Source organism: Temnothorax longispinosus, chromosome 3 (genome assembly GCF_030848805.1).
Source record: "Temnothorax longispinosus isolate EJ_2023e chromosome 3, Tlon_JGU_v1, whole genome shotgun sequence".
Taxonomy (NCBI): domain Eukaryota; kingdom Metazoa; phylum Arthropoda; class Insecta; order Hymenoptera; family Formicidae; genus Temnothorax; species Temnothorax longispinosus.
Window position 1 is genome coordinate 21415958 of NC_092360.1, and position 23030 is coordinate 21438987.

At 34.7% G+C, this 23030-nt stretch overlaps 1 protein-coding gene across 1 annotated transcript; it reads left to right on the forward strand.

Moving 5' to 3' along the window:
- The first annotated feature begins 8100 nt into the window (after nucleotides 1-8100).
- LOC139809319 (mannosyl-oligosaccharide alpha-1,2-mannosidase IA-like) lies at nucleotides 8101-22876 on the forward strand. The gene is made up of 7 exons (XM_071772137.1): nucleotides 8101-8451; nucleotides 8622-8801; nucleotides 13736-13949; nucleotides 17209-17433; nucleotides 17814-18019; nucleotides 18388-18582; nucleotides 19040-22876. Exons 2-7 carry the CDS (start codon nucleotides 8661-8663, stop codon nucleotides 19160-19162), a joined length of 1104 nt encoding a protein of 367 aa, XP_071628238.1. The 5' UTR covers nucleotides 8101-8451; nucleotides 8622-8660; the 3' UTR covers nucleotides 19163-22876.
- Nucleotides 22877-23030: the final 154 nt, after the last annotated feature.

Consider the following 23030-nt stretch of genomic DNA (forward strand, 5'->3'; position numbering starts at 1 on the left):
TATACGACTTGATTTATCTTATCCGCTCGCAATGAAAGCAATCTTAAACAAAAGTCAGTTAAAGCGCGAAAATAAAATATATCCATTTAAGTACACATACACATAGACTGACTATACCGCGATTATATGGAAGATTATGTAGTTTTTAAATGCATTTTACAATGTGCAAAATTATGCACGTTTATGCATTGTGACAACACATAACGCGATTAACCGTCAAGATTGCTTTAGTTTGTGAAGTCCTATTGTAAATCCTGATTTTAATCTTGATAAGCGTAGATGCTTGAGCAGACTCCTTTGACATCGTGTGTTGCCACGCGATATGTCTTATCTAAACTGCGAATGTAATGTCTCTATTCCACGAGTAGCTTCTAACTGGGAGCACTATCGGCATCGCTTATAAGTACGAAGAACGCATGCAACTCGTCGCGCACAAATCTCCTCGAGCGTACCAAGGCAGAAATTAGCGCGTCCCGCATCGTATTTCACAGCTGTCGGCTAGTAGTCGACTACTTTGTCTAATAACACATTCAATTCGCACAATTCTGATTCGGGCGTAATAAAGAGCTACATTTTTTATGCGTTCTCATTTCACTTGAAACCCATTTGCATACATTCGTGCGTAAATTCGAATTAAGACTTAAAAGTTAAAAATAACATTAGAAAATCAAATATTACTTTTTGTACATAATATATGTAAAGTATATGTAAAAAGTCAGCTCATAAAAATTGTTATTAATTACAACTGGGTTTATAATAAACATCGCGTTTAATATTAAAAAAGCAGTCGCATATAATGATAAAATATGAAGAAAGATAAACATAAATATGTATATATATTTGTACTCTAAAAGGCATAAAAATATGTCTTCATCTATTATCTTTTATTTATAGCCTTCTTTCTCGCAAATGTCGATTGTTATTATCGAGAATAATCTGTGAATAATGGGAGAAAGGTCATCTCTCTTTCGATCTCCGTAACTCTCCCCTTCGAGAGATCTACGATCTTTTAGTGCATTCTCCACTGGTCTCGTTAAATACGCTCTCTTCCACCGAAAACCTCCTTCGTCTTACCCTCGGTGTAACAAATGTGCGGTAGTACTGTGAAGAATAGAACTGTCGGACGTAGAGCGTACATAATGCGTTAAGATCCTCTTCAGTTTAGTGTTCGATAGGGATATTAGCTAATGATTTTTTAATCGCGAACTATTATAAAAAAAATTGTACAATTGCAGTTACATTAATGAAGAGAATTTTTAACTTGAGTTTTTAGCTACTCGAATTTCTTGCCATTTTGTTGATTCATTGTACCGTTTGACACGTTAGAGAAGGAAAACGGAAAGGAGATCCCAAAAGGGGTTTGTTGTTACTTCGAAAGTCATCCCCTCGAAAGTCATCCCCTCGTCAACATGGCGATGCAACGCGCGGCATTATCGCATCGGTATAACACTTTTTCTTCCCCACGGCAGTTTCCTAAGATAAGCGAATCCCTTCTCAAGGAAAATTCCTTTGTTACCTCACGTCAACTGGCCTAGGAGGGCAAACTATCGTACGGGGCTCCGACAAAAGTGGAGCGTGTATAAAGGCGTGTCGAAACTTGTTACTCGCGCGAGTGCTTTCGTGACTATCTGCCGAGCTGTGCAGTCTTGTACAAGTTGCCTTTACAAGTGGCGCAAAAGCATGCGAGAGCTTCTTGCAATCGAGTTTATAACGTGTCCCGCCTAATATAGCCGTGTAACCACGGCCGATGATTACGTTCAAGTTTTGTGTCCCTCTCGGGCAATTTTTTCATGAGAAAAACTCATAAAATGCCACGGTTAAAACTCGGAGGATCTAATAACGAAGATATTAACAGTTCAGAAATATATTAAGAGTGCGAAGAAGATTATAGTTGTTACGATACTCTAATACTCTTTATAATTAGATAGCAATTATTACGTTCAGGATGAATTTAAAGGCTTTTTTAATCAAGCATTAAATTGTATATCATAATATATACTTATAATAGTTGAAATTTTATCCAATTCAGTATTTTATATGATACAAATGAAATCAGAAAAAGTCAGAATAGAAAGAGCACAAAAAGATGAACAAATGAATGATACAGAACAAGATGATAAAATGAATGAATCAAAACAAGATAAAGATAATGAATGAGCAGGAATTATCGCACTTTGGAAATATATTTGGTCTCCTCTTTGTTTACGCACTCTTGTTACTCTCCCCGCAATGTAATTTCATCCTATGAAAGTCGCAGAACTTCTACAAGCGACGCGGTTGCAAGGCCAAACAGTGACCTATGCTTAAGGCCATGTTACATTTACGAGACTTTATGTTACCAAACTTATGTGGCTCGTTTTAGTGAGTGTAAACGGAGTTACGGCGAAACCGCAACCAGTTCAACTATTGTCGGCTTTATTTTCGCTCGTCTCTTTAATTGCACGTCTGATATTTTGTTCCCGCGAATCGTTATATATGAGTTTTGTATCATTTATATAAACTGTTTATAGTTTTTTTTTAAGGACGAATAAAATATTGCAATAAACTAACAATTTTCCTACGTTGGAGATTACGATAAGTATCTTTGCTAAACCCATGTACCTTCCTAATACTTCCATACTTTTTCATAATTTTTGAGTGATCAATTTTGGCGCAGATAACGCCAAATAAACAAGTCTTAGGCTGCGTTCCAATATTCACTGCAAGTACTGAAAATCTATAGTGTACGTTACGTAAACTATAGATTTTCAGTACTGACAGTGAATATCGGAACGCATGCAGCCTTAGTAGACCGCTATTTACGCAATATTTAATTACAGTTTGTGTAATAATCATTTAGAGCATCGCAATTTTATGATATTGACTCTGTCTCTCTTTCTCTCTCTTTTATGCAACTTTTTGAAAACCTTACTCAACGTATAATAATAATTTAATAATTCACAGAAAAAAGTAAAATTGTAGTTGTTTTAGGACCAAAGACGTTGCCAAGATCAGACAAAGATCAGACCATTCTTAAAATGTTCCAAAAATTTCAGTTTCCCATAAGGCTTATGAAACGATTCCCAGAGATCGCATCGACACCTGTGATCCACTCGCGTGTCCAACCGTGACTCCATTATCTGTTAAAGAGCCCTCTTCGAACAATTGACTTCGCTCCTCACAATGCTTTTCACTTGAGTTGCCTCGGCACATTTCCGTTTACGACAGCCATACTCGAAAACGGACGATATAATCATAACTTTCGCGTTCTCCGAGAACGGAAACGGCTATACGGCTTTTTTGTAGAATGTATTTGTAATTGAAAACGTTCATTTTTACAAGTCAATAGGAAATTACCGCGTACATTGCGATTTCATGGCGTCCGACAGCCGACGTTCTCTTCTCGGCATAGGAAGATGAACGAGCAATAATTTATACGGGGCCACGATATTACGTTTCGCACCGAAATGCCCGCAGCCTATTGGCCATTGTGCGCATAGAGATACGCGAAACGATAAGGAGGATCTTATACAGAACTGACAACGCGTCTGCAAGGCGGCGGCGAGGACGTAGAGTGAGATTAGGAGGGACGAGGGTGCCCGACGTACCGCTGAGCTAGTGGAAAATAGCGTGACGCCTAGCAGCCGGGGCTTCTTGTCTGGCTTTATTTCAACCGACGACTCCACCCCCGGAATCAGCGAGATGGGAATCGGATCGGAGAGCCGTGAAATAACAGTCCTGCGACGCGAAAACGTTTTTTTTTTTTTTTTTACAAATCCACTCTCAGCCAACAATTTTCTCGGTTATAACAAATAGAATATTTTGCCGAGATTATATCGAATATGCCATGCTGCCACAAGTTGCGTGAAAAATATATCAGTCTTTCTCTGTACGAGTCTTTTTAAACCCCCTTTTGAACCTTTAGATCACACAGAATTTTTAGACATTAACTCAAAGAAAAATCCAGTCCAGCATCTTTAGAACCTAGATTTCTTTTATGCAAAATTTATTGTGGTTTCCTACATATATCAAATTACATATATGTTCTAGAAAAAAAAACCTTTTACGAATCTGTTATTGCACTCTAACAGAATTTGTCAGACAGATGAATGAAAGAAAGAAGTAAGCTTGTCCAGTACTAATCGCCGACGGAATTTTAAGGTCGTTCGACACGCTACACGTTTCAAGCACCTGAATTGAAGCGGAACAGTGTGAATAATCAAAGAGATTCGCGTGCAAAATACCAACAGTTCATCGAATCCGTGCACTACGGCACGCACGTTCATGAATTCAAGAGAGGCAAGCCGGGATTGTATCGCATGCACACGTTACTACGAATATCAATGCGACCATGCGACGTTTGTCTATGTGTGTATGTGTGTGTGTGTGTGTGTGTAACGTTTTCATTAAAACTTACTACTGTTATTAGTAACTATACTATAACTATGGAGCAAGATATTACCGCAAACAGAGGGACTGCCGTAAAAATAAGTAGAGAAAAAGGAAAAAGAATAATAGATAAGTAAACAGAAAAAGGAAATGATAGAAATAGAAAAGGCACAAAGGTAAAAAAAGTAAAAAGAGATAAAGACTCACATCCACGAGTAGATGACACATATATATGCATATATCTTGCTCTTTGAGAGCAAGAATGCGGATGAAATATTCAAACGTAAAATTAGACAATGACACTTTTTCATGTGCATATATATATGTATATATATATCGCAAATTTAATTTGTCTAATTTTACATTTTAATATTTTATTATCGAGAATAAAATCTGATTGTTTTACTCAAGTATCTGTTCTTTCATGAAGAGCGGCCTTAATAAGAATGTATCGTCATCAAGTTTTAAGTAAACGAGTCAATCAGCCACGCCTGACGAACCAAGAATAATGACATAACACAGATAATAGCCAATAACGTTGTCTTCATCTTTCTAATTGTAAGTCAATAACCTCATAAACTAAAGAAATATGTTATGAATCACATAAATTCTATAAAAGAAAGTTGAGGTATTTCAAGGGATACCGAATAAAAATTCTTCAATAAATTCTTCTTTAAATTTTTAGTGTATTAATATTCTATTAAATAATTTACTAATATTTATTTGACTATAGATAAATACATATCGCATTGTAATAAATTGATAAATAGAATTTAGATGGAATTTAGACAATCTTTTTGCATAGTAAAAGTATATTTCTAATCATCGTCCTATTCAAAATTTGTTTATTAAATTGTTAAATTAATTTTAATTAAATTGGTAAAAAATGTATAGATATAACATATATATTTATATCAATTTTATATATTATTTTGTATTAACATTTTTAAATACTACAACTATTTCTATAGAAAATGATTTCTACCAAATTACATTTTATAAAACATAAAAAGCTATTTAATTACACAATTACATATGACGTGATAGCCAAATTGGGTTTGCTAGAAAATCTATCTAAAGTGTAATTTAGAGTTGATAAGAAGTCTTTAGTCCCAGAGTATAATCGACGCGAAAATGTATCGCTTACGAACTTCCCACGGTACTTCCTATCGCAACGTGCATCATAAATGTCAATTAGCGCCACAATACCTCGCAAACGTGAGAACAACGCCAATTTACTTGCTTTCATGCACCACACGTCATTATCTCTACGGTTCTGCGTCAGAGCGTTTTCAGATTCTCCTAATTATAAAGTAACTACTGAATGTTTGACGAATATACGACTACTATTTCGGGCGAAGAATTTATTTTACTGATGATATAACAATATTTGGTAATAGCAGTCTTTATTCAATTTCAAAAAGATTATATTGACAGTATGATTTCAAATGCAAGCCTATAAATACATAATAGAAATGACATTTTCCAAAAACTCAATTCTCGTTTGATATATTTTCAATATTTCGAACGGTTTTAGTTTATACAAAACTTGTTATATTTTTTAATTCAATTTTGAAGCCAATTCTGTACTCACATATTTGATCCCTATGCTATTCTCGTGAGTTGAAAAGCAAAATTTGGTCCAAATGTAGAAATGTCAACCTTTTCGTCTGGCTAATTAGTGAGGAACCTAGCACGAATTATGCGGATATTTCAATGGCGATGAAAGCTTTGATTATGCATGATATGGTTGTCTGTGTCTCATTTTTAGCTGGATTAACATTCAGACTAGAACATTAGCATTTATAGAATACGTGTAGGTACCATCGCCTTTATTCTGCTATAAAATTTTTATACGACACTTATAAAAATTGCATTTGCATCAGAATCCGTAGGGTAAACTCGGTTAGGATGGCCATACAGGAAAGATGGTTAACTCATGTTCATTCGATGTTTCATGACGAGCTAGACTGAGTTACCCGAGTTTACCCTATATGTCTGAATTATCAGACTGTATATATCTTACATATTTTTTTAGAAAGAATATGTTTTATGTGACAACACGGAAATTACTTCCTCAAGCGTAAGTTTTATTTCTTACATACAAGTATGTTTTTTTTTATTATTAGCATCGATTGCATTTACTGCACTCATTTAAATTTTGCAAGCTACGTAATACACATATCATAATCTTTTTATAATTCGCTACGACGTTTTTAAGAACACGAAACTTTATCATATCGTGTACAATGCATTTAAAAATATGCAGCAATATTTATGTACAAATGTCATAAACATGACAATGAAGGGATTATATGAATAAATCAATTTCCAGGTTGTTGTTTATCATTGCACACTCGAAGGTGTCTAAACTATAACAGTTTCTGTGCAAAAGAAGGAAGAGACTATAGAACTACTTTAATCACCAAATGGTCAATCGTTTATCAATCTAGCGTGTCATGAGGGTGAATGTATAATGTAATTATGACCGGAACATATACAACAACGCCTCTGACTATCATCCACGTGGAATCACGCTCACGCAAATGCGACTGTCGCGATGCGTATCTTGATGCATCGACATTCGCTCTAAATGTGTTTCGCGTACGTAACGATGATACTAGAGAGAGGTCTAATTATGTGTAATTCTTGAAAACCCGAAAAATGTGAATATAAAAATAGAAAAAAAAAGAGATTTTTATATTCTTCTCTGACACATGATGCACAACTAACGATCGCTTCTTCCCATTTTTGCGGCTGCTAATACCACCAAGCTTCCGCTTAGATTTATGCCACAGATCTGTTATCTCATTGATGACAATTTAACAAAATTATCACCGATGAGTGATCCGTTATGATCTATTACATATTAAGAAATATCACTATTTTTTCAAGCAGATATTATTTTATATCACGACATTTAAGTTATTGAAATAATAAAATTAATTGTAGCGTTGAATTTATAAATATTAAAACCCATTGAGTCGTAATATAATTTCGTTATCGAAAAATCATTTATTTGAATGTAAACTGTGAAAAAACATTTTATTTATTTTTCTTTCAAATATTACTGTTTCAGGTTACTAATAACTGTACAGAACGCTTGTTACATGAATAGTGCAATCCATGTATTTACATCGCGTATAGATGACGCAGATTGAGTTTCTACACGATGAATGAAACTGCAATGCTACAAATCTTATAGGCATAACACATACACGTGTACAAATACTCTCCTCATCTCCATTTCTATCTATTCAAACATAATATTTCATTGGATTTTGCCAAATAATTATATTTATTTGGAATACTTATATACGTATATATCGCATATATATTATTTTATATTATTTTTAAATTTTTATTAAAAACTGTTATTAGAAAAAGCAAAATGTTTATTTAATAATTGATTGATTATTATTCCCTAAATGAGAAATAGTTACAAATGTCTCTAGTGCAAAGAATATTCACGAAAGTTTATTTGTAATTAATCAAATTTAAAAGTAGAGCATTTAAAAATTGTTCACATATTATTCACCTAATTCTTTCATTCCTAAATTATTTAACAATTCAAAAAATATTTGTTTGTATTTTTTTGTACATTTTACATGACAAATAAAAACATTTCATAAAAACATTTTGACACTTTGAAAACGTATAAGGATTTTTCTATACGTATTTTTATTACAGCTATGTACAGTAATTCGCACTGCAAAGTTAGACATAAAAATCTCTTTTTTACCTTTGGTAAATGCAACTAAAATATGTCAAAAAAATTATAATTCCATAAGTTATAATTCTTATTGTAATAATTCTATTGTACTTATAATAACTTTAATCACCTAATCATAACGGTGCTAAATAAAAATCGAGGTGCTCTATATGTTAATATAGGAAGTTTTAAATACATATTAAAATACGTACGTAAAGTCTTTCAGGTCATCTATTATATCCATAAGGCTAATGGGACCTAATATATATCTACTGCAGATATGAAAATATAAACCGCATCAGTAATATTTTATTTCATAATTCATAATACGTAGCCACATGGCTGCAATGTGAACGGAAAGGTTAATAAACGTATGTACCTATATATCCACTGTAATAATCGATTATATGAGAAGATGACGGATGCGTGTATGTATGTGTATGTGCGCGACTCGCGATATTATATACCACGATAATTCTTCCATCCACGATTAAACGGCCAACGCGTTATTAATCCGAACGTTTTACTCGTTTTGTTTCAGAACTCCGAAATATCGCTGTTTGAGACGAATATTCGTTTCATGGGAAGCCTGCTTGCCTGTTACGCTCTCACGGGAGACGTGATGTTCCGGGATAAGGCGGCGCAGCTCGGCGAACGGATGCTGCCTGCCTTCCAGACGGAAACCGGAATTCCTCATTCCCTCATCAACCTCCATACCGGGGTAAGTGCGGCTTTTCGTTGCCATAACTCGCTATGTGCCTCGCATCAACGCGCCGAGATGGGTTCGATGTACTTTGATATTACATTAACTTCGTTTCTCTCCCCGAAAAAAGAGCCTACTCATTAACTGGGATCGTGGTAAAAGAATAAAACAAGAAATCACTGATATGTAATATCATAAATTTATATAGGTTGTGTTAAAATCATATGTATATTTTAATGGGATTGAAATTAAAAGTCTGGAAGTCAAATCGAAAGAAAAACTTCTCGAGATGGTTCCTTTATTACCAAGATATTTAATATTGAAAGTTAAAAATTGTGATAAAACTTGATAATTAAAGTTGATAGTTGAACTTTCAGTAAAGAAAGATTTTCAAGTTATATATAAAGCGAGATTATCTAGATAATGCATTTAAATAACGCAAATCTAAAGATTACTCTATACAGATCACTCCATATCTAAATTGCTGATTACTGAAGATATAATGATTTGAGTTTTTGTGAAACTCTATATTCTTTAATTTAATCTCGATATTTTATTTTTAATGAAATGTATTCTTGGTGTATCGCATTCCTTGTTTATAGCAAACAAAGTTCTTGAAATATTATATTATTACTAAATTTTGTTAAATTGCTTAACAAATCTATGTATAATATATCACATTTTTAATCAGGAAACTGTCATAAAAATAATGAGTTGTATATGTTTATATGTTTTTGAGCAATCCGTTGATCTGTTAATGAATGAAACACGCAGTATAAATACAAAACACAATTACACCTTGTTCGCATGGCCGCATAACTTAAAAAAGCTACTCCAGGGCGTGGTGTTTCCGTTCTTGCGCACTTCTTGTTAAGCATCGTATGTGGCAATGATGTTGCGCTTTAATTGAAACGATTCCATCAAGTCTGTCGAAATAGCGGCGCGCGATTAATATGCAAATTCTTAATTGGATGGATAATGAGGCCACCGGAGGCGGATACGGCCTTTCGCTTCCCCTATACGATGGACGATATGTCCGTTCGACGATATATGTTACTGTTTCTTTTTTATATCCGTTTATATCAATAATTTCGGAGACAAAATTACGTCAAACGATTGTCTAGAATTATTTATAAATAAAGAGAAATTCTCACACAGAGAACTTCCCGTAAAAGAGCGGCCGATTAATTTCAATAAAAGAAAAGCTGTTATTGTTACTCTATTATTTCATTTGAAAAGAACATGTTCATTAACGAAAATAGCAGTCGCAAACAAAATGAAAATTTTTTTATGATCAGCCTGAAGAAGAGAAAAAACGTTATAATTAAAGTGCTTTTATAAATTGTTTTATATATTTTAGCTAAATAATTTATAACTGGAAATTGAAAGCAAATAGCGTGTAGTAATAATCGAATCTGATATGCAGTCTTATCGAAGGAATTAATTCGCGCGCACACGTGCTGAGAGTGCGAGAAAACGAGAAATGGAAAGGACTCTGATTTAATTACGACGCGACGATAGATATGCCGATTGACTCTACTCCCTTGATGACTTCATAATTCGTATTAGCGTTTTTAATGAGCGCGACTAATTACCGAGTGTCCATCTCCGCACCATAACATCATAATTTTCCATTAATTTGGAATGGCGTGAAAGAAAGGAATGATGAAAAATGTTTGTTGGTTCCAAAAATTTCATATATTTTATTATCCTGTCTGGCCCGTTTTACTCGAAGCGCATTCTTTTGCTATCCGTTCCCTTTCATACATGAAAAAAATAACAGTGGTATTTTTTTAATGCTCTTGCAGCTATCAATTTAAATATCTAATCGCATATATGAAGCAATAAAAGTTGCAAAAATGTGTCGCTTGTTGCGCATGTTACAATCATATACGTAACATTTTTTCATAATACATTTAACAACTTGCTACGAGTGCTACGTGTACTTGTAGCAATGAGAAATTTCAATTCTCTCTTTCCCTTTAACAACATAAGACATGCAAACGCTACGTCGCACGCACACACTCGTCTATCTTACCGCGATGAAATTATAGCGGGCAGGAGTTAATTGGTTAGATTAAATTATAAAGCGATTATGCTTTTCCCACCCGAACTCCATCTATCCAAATCCTCGTTACACAGTATTCGTCGGGCGATATCCGACGAACAGATTGCCTCTTCGTTTCTTCAGACGCTTCAACAATGGCTTTTGATTACTTAAAACCGCATCGGATTTCATTCTGCAAATTTTCCGTATTATTCTTTTAATATCATGATCCTACTCATAAAGAATTAGCATATTCTGCCTGCTCTCGTGGATTATACCGTTTGCATTACGATCTATTTGCTTTTCATAAGTTCTAAAGAAATGGATATAGTCAAATAAATTCCCTTTGCAAAATATAAATTAGAACTACATTCCAGATTTCTCTAATACGTTAGACTTATTATGAGAATTAATATGTGCAAATTTTTAAATTTGCATACTTTCAAGAAACATCAAAGAAAAAATTTAGTGGATCAGAAACTTGCACATTACCTCCTCGTCATTTTATTTCGCTCATAAAGCTTCCTCTACGAGAAAGCCATACTATTTTATGTTAATAATTATGTTGCTCTACTTTAAAAACAAACTGGCTTTGAATAGGAACAATGCTAACAATCTGCAGTAATTATGAGGAAGCAATGTGCAAGTTTCTAACTTGCTCCGCTATATTATTTAAATAAAAATTTCGATGTAATGTCTAATAATTATGAAAAAGACTATTCGTGATTCTCTTATATCTCATTTCTCATACACTGAGAAAAAAAATATTTTAATCAAAAAAAAATTATTAGGTGGCTCCTAATAAATTTACTTACTTTTTACACATATTTATTTAGAATTAGATATTTTTATTTAATTGAAATAATTTAATTGAAATTTAATTGAAATAAATTGAAATAAATTAAAAGAAATTTAATTGAAATAAAAATATCTAATTCTAAATAAATATGTGTAAAAAGTAAATAAATATGCTATTAGGAGCCACCTAATAAATATTTTTTTTATTAAAATATTTTTTTTTCTTAGTGTATTATAGATACATTTTATTTACGTCTGTAATATATAATTTTTACAAATCCATTGCCTCTCGATATCGAAATAAAAAATAACTCACCGGCCGATGCGCAACAGCGGAGTTGTAAGTTGTAACCCTGCGTTGATCTGTAACATAGAAACGTTTTTACATTAAAGCAGGTGTCCAAGATAATCAATATATAAAGGATATAATTACGACCGTGCGAATAAGAGATACGACATTCACGATCGACGTAACGTCTCTTTTCGCATATGTACCGAAGATCGAACTCCGTAATTGCGAAATTGCGTCGGAGTAGAACCTCGAACGGTATCGTACGACTCGTACGAGTAATGAGTGTATCATGGTAATGGGCGAATCAAGTTGCGCTTGAGAAAGTAGCGGATTCCGCCGCAGGACTGACAAGAGTGACAGGACGAATAACAATTCAACTACTCACCCCACGGTCGCTCCGCCGTCGCCCGATGCCTCCCAGGCCCCCTCCTCCTCTCCTCGATCCTCCAGGTCCTCCTCCGTTGATCCGTTGCCGCATCTTCGTCCGGCCTCCGTCGGCGCACTCACTCGCGACTCACGACGCGGCGACGCGGCGACGTTCACATCAACGATATCGTCGTTTATGATCGCGCGATACTTTCAACACTTCGCACGGCACTCCCGGTATATTAATCTCGCGACGCGACTTAATTACACGGCAACGGAATTACGGCGGAGAAGCTACGATTCGCCTTGACACCCGTGGACGTCCCGCAGGTAGATGCGACGAGCGAGCGAGTGTGAGTCGAACATGGCGGAGAGAATTTCGTAAATCGCGCGGCCAACTTCACTCGCCACTGCTCGCGCCACTCGTCAAACGCCAGGAGCAACTGTCGCGATAGACGCTACACTTGCTGCTCCCCCCCATTACCTGTTTTCGCACTTTGAACAAACGAATATAATGTCGACATTACGTATACTTTTACGTATTGCAATATAAGCGACGTAAGAGTGCGTAATTGAATAAATGTATGAATCAAGGTCAAAGAGAAATATATCCGCGGAACATGCCAACCGAAAAGAATACGATCGCTGCTTTACTGACTGCGAGAGGCGATTATTTTGAACAACTGCAATTAAATCATCGATTTATGAACGCTCTGTGTCTATCCGCCACGATCGCCAAATATCAAAACATGATTTAAATACACGATATACGCAATAAACACGTCGCGGCGTCACTCGATTTAGGGTCCGCTCGTATCCTTTTTATCCGCGTGTTTCGAAAACGACGGCGACTTTTCATACTTCATTCTAAAGCCGCGCGACACGACGCGACGCGACGCGAGACGCGACTGAGGGCGACGTCCCATGTTTTATACCATTTTTTCTCTCTTGTTTTATAACAAAATGTCTCATATTACTTTATTACTGTCTAAATATTGTAATTTTCTAGAATGTTACTTGAATGTTAGTACACGTAAAGAATTTTTCGTAATATTTTACCGTTAAATTCACTACAAACTTGGGAACCGATCAAATATTATCGGTAACGATAGGAATTTTTGAAATATACAAAAGACATTTTAAAACAACGTAATAAAAATTATTGAAATTTTACTATATATTTTAGTAAAATTAATCAAACATATTTTATATTTTATTGTAATAGATATTAATATTTTTTATTACGGTAGATATTAAGCAGAATATCTCGCATAAAATTCTTCGTGATACACATGTTGTCCCAGGACTACCATGATTTTCAGGGTAAATTCTGCGAGAAAATTCTCTCTGTGTAATGTTACACATACTTGACCTACCCGTTTATTACTTTGAACATTTTATATCTCGCAATGTGTGTGTTCTAGCTAGAAACTTGCGCTTATTTTTCAGGCCAGCAAGAATTACGGTTGGGCGAGCAGCGGCTGCAGTATTTTATCCGAAATCGGGACGATGCATCTTGAGTTTACCTACTTGAGCGATATAACGAATAATCCAGTGTTCAAGAGCAAAGTTGAGAACGTAAGGAAGGTCCTCAAGAGTCTAGACAAACCGAAGGGTCTATATCCGAATTATATCCATCCGAGGACAGGAAAATGGGGTCAACGTAAGTAGAATCTCAACAATCTGCGTTATATTTATATATTTACCTCCTATATTTTTTTTATTAATATTCGTAAACATATCGCTCCGCTCCAATTTCCTACAACCACAACGCAACTTAAAAATTGTCATTTTTTCGTTGTTTGCAAAAGAGTGATGAGAATTCAATGCACTGACTAAAGAGCTAATATATAGGTACTTTTGTTCCTTTACGGTCAGTTATTACACCACAAATTGCGTTTAAAATTGATATTACAAAATTTTAATGATTCAAAACATTTCAACTCTCATTTTCTGGAAAACTTTTGTTTCTGAGTTATCTCATTGTTGCAGCAAACGAGTGATACATGCATACCCGAGCGTGTAAATGTAATTTTTGCTCAGAAAATTATTTACGAATCCTTTAATCATTTAATGGAAAGAAATACATTTTGAAAATGTAAAAAATTGCTTTTCTGTCATCCCTACGCTTTGTACATCCGTTTCTACATCACAGAATAACAGAATTAATTGTTTTCTCTTTACTCATTACTACTATTTTCACATAGACATCTGACAGCAACATTTTCACGTTCATATGAATTCACGATCAAAGTCTCCAAAAAGAAAATCGTTGAATGTCTTCGGCTGGGCAATTTTGAATCGAAATAAATATTATAAATGTAATATCTGGTGATTTATTACTATAATTTTACATTTAATAAATCTTTGGGCGCGTATTTGCACGAAACATTGTACGTGATAGATTTTTTATCTGACGGCTATCGATTACACCGCTACAATAGTCGCGAAGTGGAGAATCCGTGCGATTTCGATCACATCGTTTTTTTTTTTTTTTTTTTTTTTTACCATTTCACATCGCAAGCCGCGGCTCATGTCGCCTCGCGAAAAGATGCTCCGCGGCCGGCGTCGGCGCGGGTGTCGGCGCCGTCTTCGATCTTGAATATCGCATTTATCATCCTCTGCCTCAGGTCCTAAATCCCCCGCGCCTGCGTACCTTCTCATTGCACGTACGACGAGATCCTCGGGGATATATATCATCCAAACCGTTCGGTATCTAGCCTCATCGCCACATATCCTTCCCACATTTTTCACGGTTTCGCTCTAGCCCCGTACTGGTACTCCAAATAAGTACACCAAAAGAAAAAAAGCATTGCTCGAATGAAGAAAACTGACGTTTCGATGTTACCAAAACGTATTTAAATAAATATACAGGGTGTCTGAAAGATAATTACCGTCTCTTGTCGCTGAATTGGATGCTCATTTGCGGATCTTTATTCATTAATTTCTCGTTAATTACTGAGAAACTCATAAAACGATAAAGGGACTTTTCTATTCAGTTTAATCCACTACCTGCCCACGAGAGGTGGCACGGTTCATTATCAGACACTCTGTATAATGAACCGAAAATTCATATAATTAATACGACAAGTATTGTACTACGTACTACTATAATAATTGTCATTATTTAATGCGACTTTACTGGCAAAATTTATTATCACATTAATACACAATTTGTTTGGCGAGACCTTTATATCTTTCTGAATGAGAACATCATCAATCTTGTTCGTTCGAGCACTTCTTTTTCTGAATGTATAACAATAAAAATCAATATATTATTGACTCTTTTTACAAGAAGATATGACGTGTTGTCTCTTTGCGAATAAAAATCAGTGTTCAAAAAAAGTACACAAAAAAAGAAGTGTTAAATCAAGACTCATGTTCTTGTATATACGCAAGAATCTATAATCTTCTTAGAGATAAGATAGAGATTATAAGAATTTTTATTTCAACTTTCTTTTCTTGATTAAATTATATAAATACCTTCAATCAAACAAGTTTTCTTTGTTTAACGTAATTTATATCTCACTTCAAGATTATAGATTCTTGCTTATATATACATTTACAAGAATATGAGTCTTGATTTAACACTTCTTCTTTTTCGGTATAATTTGTCATCTTTAAATTATAATTAACATTCGTTGAAAGCTTAAGCTCATGTGACTGGACCTTCGTGCATTTTTGCACGATAACGTTTTTACCATGTTCCCGAGGAAATAGTGATCAGAGAGATAAAGCGAATCCGTACGTCCTTTCATCGCAAAACCTCACATAAAATGGAAACCGTGCTCTTAGCTAGCCCAAGGCACCTAGGAATTAACCCGGTAGATATCAAGAAATGTGCCCTTTGTTTCGCCCGCCTCAAACGTGAGATCGAAGTAGACCTGCAGAGCACGGAGAACAAACCCCTCTTTTCCGCGGGGAAAAGATTCTTCCAGCATTCCGTTATCTCGTAGCGATTACCGTTGCTATCCGTTTTAAAGCGGTATCTCTTTTAAAGCAGTCGAACAGCCGTTTTATCTTGCAAAACGAGTCGTCCGCAAGCCTTTAATTTCGCTTCAACGTGAAAGGAATGGAAAATAAAAGAGCAATTGGTGCACTAGAGATTTTTGAATGGGGGAAAGCAAATCTTATTTGTATTCTAAAACTTCCTTTGATATATAACGCGTGCCGAAGTACGCTCGTTTTTAATCTTTTAATATCTACATGAATCATATTGATCATCTTAAGATCTAAGATAAGAACAATGGAATAAATTATTGGATCCGCCAGTGCGTAGATAAAAATAATAATCGAGATTAAGCGACCCAACTGGCCAATTTCTAACGTTGTGAGACGAATAAATAGAAATTGGCCAGTTGAGTCGCTTAATCTCGATTATTATTTTTATCTAAGATAAGATCAAACTTTCTAACAATAAGACTCAACTGTTATGCAGGATAAATTAATTTATGGATAATTTACTTTATCAAATATATCGATACTAATACAAATTATTATACCGATTACATAAATTTAATTGTCAATTAACTTTGATATTTCAAAAGATATATGCACAGCATATCTTTCTTTAATCTGAAGAGGATATAATATAAGACGACATATAATACTTTAGATTCTCTATATTTTCCTTTCATTCCTTTATTCTTTAATCAAATCTAACAATAAGTAAAGTTTCTCTTTTATCAACTTAAAAACCTCTTATTCTCTAATTGCGCATAATGCAAAAGCTTTTAGCGGCCTAACATATTCATCCAGAAATTACATCAGAAACTAAATTTGTTAAAGAATTTATATAATATGAAAAAGAGATGTATAGCGGGCCTGGCTTAATGATTTCCAGAGAAATATATGTGTCGTGAACCCTCTTGGAATTCGCATGGAATTTATTTACGACAGAAATATTTTCGTGGGAATTGCAGATCATATGTCGCTCGGTGGACTCGGTGACAGTTTCTATGAGTACCTACTGAAAGCTTGGATCCAGTCGGGCAAGGACGACGTCGAGGCACGTGAAATGTACGACGATGCTGTATCCGCTATAACTGAGCACATGATCAAGACATCACCTGGCAAACTTGTATACGTGTCGGATTTAAAATACGACAGGCTCGAGCACAAAATGGGTCATTTAGCTTGCTTCGCCGGTAAGTTTTTAATCTTAATTATTTTTACATCGTAATCGTCAAGCTCGAGCGATGTCGATACTCGAATACACGCGCCGTTAAATAATCTAATTATAAATACTTCGTTACTCGACTAACCGTTCAAGTTTATGACATTAAATATAAAATACTTCCGGATTTTCTACTAGTATGATTTCTCGACATTTTGGAACATTCTAAACCTATTTCCATCAAAATCTCGAAAAAAATTTTGTTCACCATCACGAAGCTTCCTCTATGAGGAAACAAAATTATTTTATTATCGCAAGAGTTATTTTATTTCTTTATATCTCGATGTAAAAAGCGACCGATTCAACAAAAAAAGACAGAAATTTGTCAATAACGTTATCATGACTTTGTAGGCGGTATGTTTGCTCTGGGCGCTAAAACTCTGGAAAACGAGTTGTCTGACAAATACATGAACATCGCCGCTGGTTTGACCAACACGTGTCACGAATCATATGACAGAAGCGCTACGAAACTCGGCCCTGAAGCTTTCCACTTTATCGAAGGCAACGAGGCCAGAAGCTTAAAGAATGGCGAAAAATATTACATTCTACGACCGGAGGTAAGTCACCCGCGTTTTCATTTGAAAGCAAAACTAGCGCGAATTGATAAAGCGTTTCTATCACAACTACATTCCTCCTCCTCCGAGAGAGAGAGAGAGTTTGTCACACTAAAAAATTATTTTACTATTTGAAATTGTTTTTAACCGCGAAGAGATATAATGTACCTATATAGATTTAACTACTTCATATTTATGGCATATTTTTTTAAATTATTAAGTATTAAATTTAATTATTTTAGTTATTAAGTTTGTAAAACAACAGAAATTATAAAATACATATAGAAAACTAATTTTTCTTAGCTTCCATTTTTTTGTAAGAATCGATAAAATTTACTGGATGAGATAAAACGAGATATACTTCCCCGCAGACCTTCGAATCCTACTTCGTAATGTGGCGGTTAACAAAGGATCCAAAATATCGCGAGTGGGGTTGGGAGGCGGTTCAAGCATTGGAAAAGCATTGTCGGGTTCCCGGAGGATTCACGGGGCTTAACAATGTTTACCTAGTCGACTCGGCGAAAGACGACGTCCAACAAAGTTACTTCTTTGCTGAAACATTGAAGGTAAGGGGAAACGAAGCATCGTTTCGACTTGATTTACGCTACTTCTGGTAAAGACCGAAAGAACTTAAACGTTTAATATTTACACCTTTTCGACAACAGCGGTATCTCGCAAATTTACATTTAACATATGAAACATAATATGATTTGATTGATTATATTTTACAATTGACTGCAATTCTTTTTTATTTCTCATCTAATTTATATTTTTTTTTTCTGCAAACTAACTTTTATAATATAACGATATTTTTTTTAATAAGCATTATAGAGACAAAAAAGAAATAGATATGATATTCGATAAGGAAACATTCCAATAAAGAATATTATTTAAGATTTAATCGTGACGCGAGAGAAGAAGAGAAGAGAGTTAACAAAAATATACGTATATTATAAAATATAATAATATGTATATGTATAGGTATAAAAATATAAAATGTGCAAATATTTTATCTTTTTCCAGTATCTCTATTTGCTCTTCAGCGACGACGATCTCATAAGTCTTGACGACTGGGTATTTAACTCCGAGGCTCATGTGCTTCCTATCAAGGGCAATCCTCTGTACCGCCCAGCTCCCTCTTTATAAGCCAGACAAGTTCACAACAGATTGAATGATACTGACAATTCTCGTTTGGCAGTGATGGAACCGACAGAGAGATATATATATTATATATATAATACGACGATACACAGTGGATCAGAATTAAATAGTGACAAAAGACTGAAGAAATTCACTTCGAATTAACGAGGCGCTCTTTCCGTCAATTCTTTCTATACTTAATATTATATCGATTGCGAAAAAATTTATGCGACGAAACAAAAATGCAACTGCATCTTTGTTCCTCTATTTTTCTTTATTCGTTATCCTAAAAGCGTTAACTTGATGATAATAAAGATGTTATTTGTATAAACAGCGTTACGCGACCTATTCCGATTTTGACCCATTGTGTAACACAATAAAAACTGCAAATTAATGAAGAGAACGAAGAAGAATTAGTCTGCCCTTCGATTCGCGCTTAGAGCGATTCGAATACATTTTAAATTAAAATAATTATTTTAGGTAAACGAAAGAGAGAAAAAAAGTCAGAGAGTAAGAGAGAGAGTGAGAGAAAGAAAGAGCGCGAGGAGAATGAGAGTGAAAAAGAGCAGAATGAAAATGTTAACGAATGTTATTTAAGCCACACGTTTGTAAATAGCAAAAATAAGGAAAGTGAGAGTGAGAGAACGAGCCAGAGAGAGAGAGAGAGAGCTATGAAAATAAGAAAACATGTTGCGAGAATGTGAACGCTTCGCCTATTTCTTTCCCCAGCCACAGCGCAAAGCGATCTACTTTACACTTAAATGTATATTCGTAACGTTAACATTTTTAACATTCTCTAAAGATCACGGCAGGGTAGTCGGTAACAGCCGCGTTCCTTTCTTTTTTGTCAATAGTTACTCTGGACGCACATGTAACTCTACCAGAAAAAAGCGTTATTAAGACTGGGAATTTTACCACATATAAAATATGTGATACATTATATAGATTAGAAAAAAAACATTGATTAAATTAATAAATCAAATTGTTGTTAATATGTTCGTTTATGTACAATATTAAGTATCTCTGTCAATATCCTTTCGAGCGTTAAATTTTGACGAGTTACACTGCGTACGAATTCAATGGATTGTCGTTGTTAATTGAAACTATGCGTGAATTGTTTTCATATAATATGACGAATGAGGATAAGTTTTACGTCGATAGCAAGCATCGATATAAACTTGTTTTGTAAAACTTCGGAAATGAAACTGTCAGTCAATCAAAAAAAAAAAAAAAAATGAAAGAAAAAAAAGAAAAGAGGAAAATAGCGATAAATTGTCGAACCACCGTTTTAAAAAGAAAAAACATCCCGACAACGTTTTGTAACACTAACATTTAACACGCGTCTCTTTCCCCGTTTTTTATCGATGTCCCTCAAAAAGATTTTGACTATCCAACAATTTTGCTATCCTCGAGTCCCAATCTCTCCCAATTTCATCTCTCCAGAATTTTTTAACAAAGGAAAAGAGGAGAAAGTACACAAACCAAACTGTCATTCTCACGATTGCGGTGCGAGCGTGCGTGCTTTTTGTATGGCGAGCTAATCGAAATAGAATGAAATAAAGAGGAAAGAGGGTGTGTGCACAGACCGAATATACGAATGCGGTCGCGCGTTCGCAACGATGGCGATCATCATTGCAAGTCAGTCGAATATCGTAGTTGTAAAGCGGTTAACTAGCGGGCGATTAACTAGCAAAGTCTATAATGAAAGGTAGAGACGTGTATATAAAGATTACAAGAAAGTCATATTCTATACGAGGAGTGCGAGGTATAGAGTGGGATTGTAGAAGAAACACCATATAATTGTATAGCGCTTATACCGAATGTAAAAATCGATTCGTCCAAATTGGATTCTACAATATCCAGCGACAAACAATTAGAAGCAGTAGCATAATATCTCAAAGAGAACACGCGTTCTCGCGGTGTTCAGGGTCGAACTTACGATTATAATTACACTTGCAGGAGATCTTTTTGGTGATAATCATGACGATTATTTTTATCGCAAGAAGACTCCGATTTTTTACGAATCCATGTCGTGAATGAGTTTTTGTAAAGCATATTCTCCTCCCAGTAAATTTGACCCTGCATGGTGTCTCTTAATGAATTTCCGAACAATCAGCATCGCACTCGTCGATGATAAGAACGGCCGGAAAGTTACTTAATGTATACATATAGTGCAGAGTTATCGCGCTACGTTTTCCGGTAAGATGACGTTCCAAAGGCGAGACTTCGAAACATCATCTTCAAGCGCGAAATAGAAAATACACACACACACACACACACACACACACACACACACACAAATAGACAGACAAATAGGATTTATATTATAACATATACACGCGCACAAACGCGTGTAACCATTCAGCGTGTGTAAACATTCACCCCGCGTCCGAATGAAGAGAAATGGTTAGCGAAATAATTTGCGCGATTATATGCATTGAATTTCAAAGCGTGACAGTTGATAATAATCATGTTGTCGTTTTCGTTTTACGTCGAACCTCCAAGAGGTTCTATCATGATGCTTGTTAGATGTCAATGCAATTTTAGCAAGCATCTATGTTAAGAGAATCTATAGAGAAGAGTTGCACCAAATTGGTCAACATCAATCGTTGCCGATTAAACCTTTATTTTCTAATTGTATCATAACATATAAGAATATGATTCAGAAAGGGATAAAACCCGAAACATCAAATGACATTACATTTAAAATAGTATCTTTATATATTCTATGCGCAGACTATTTTCTGCATACTGACTACCGTAGAATTACGATTAGTTAACCATCGGTGTAACTCGCTCGAGATAATTCACAAAACGATGTACAATATCTCATCCGAGAGGAATCTCTCATCAGCGAAAAAATTCATTTCGTAACGCAAGATCCATTTGGTATCACAGATAATCATCCGTTGTTAATAACTGGAATGAATTATCAAAAATTAATCAGATTTTATGATGAACTTTTATAGTGTCGATGGTTACTTGTGATAAAGTATACCGTGGATATTTATAGCGATTCACAGATTACTGTCATCTCGATACTCCACGATTCTTAAAATTCACCATAAAATCTCGCAAACTTCCAGCCCCCACATTGATAACACACACAAGTACAGTAAGCCCTAGGCGGTGTGTATGTAAAAAATAGTGATAATGACATCGAGAATAACGGCGAGAATGGCAGTGTCCGGCGACGATGATGATAGTAATAATGATAGCCTATACATACATTTGTGAATAGATATTTAATAATTTATTGTTAACTAGAGTATTTTACTTGGACTACTTCACTGAACGGGGTTTTGGGTACAATAATCTTTTCTTATGGCGCTTACAGTTTGTTTAGTTGAGTGATAAAAGAGAGAGAGGGAAAGAGAACAAAAACGAAACCTTAGCTTTACTCGCCTGATCTTTGTACGATGAGCGAGGATTACGCGCCACGGAAGAAATACATATATACATATTAAATCCGATATATATAAATATATATATATACTTATATATACATACACACCCATATGTATGTATATATAGATATATATATATATTAAAGAAGAGAAAAAATATGTCATATAAAAGGTTTTGTCAGAGAGAGAGATGCAAACTATACTTGTAAATATAATATATACTCTAGTGATAACGGGGTTTTACTTTTAACAGCTTTACGTAATTATTACTTTGTCATGATCAGTGAAATAAATAAATATTGATAATACGTTATATTGCACATTTCAGTATTAATTTCCATTCTCCAGAAGTTTACTTCAATTTTGAGAATCAGTATTGACTGACGGCAGATATAATTAAATGTATACAATAGTTTTATAAACATGATGTAAAAACTTCACGAATTTCGTTTACGTTTTAAAATAAG

Excerpts from the sequence above, each read along its gene's own strand:
- LOC139809319 (XM_071772137.1), top strand. The coding sequence starts at position 8,661 with ATGGGAAGCCTGCTTGCCTGTTACGCTCTCACGGGAGACGTGATGTTC. Across the intron at positions 13,950-17,208 it reads GACAGGAAAATGGGGTCAAC|ATCATATGTCGCTCGGTGGA; the intron begins GTAAGTAGAATC and ends TGGGAATTGCAG. Across the intron at positions 18,020-18,387 it reads ATTACATTCTACGACCGGAG|ACCTTCGAATCCTACTTCGT; the intron begins GTAAGTCACCCG and ends ACTTCCCCGCAG.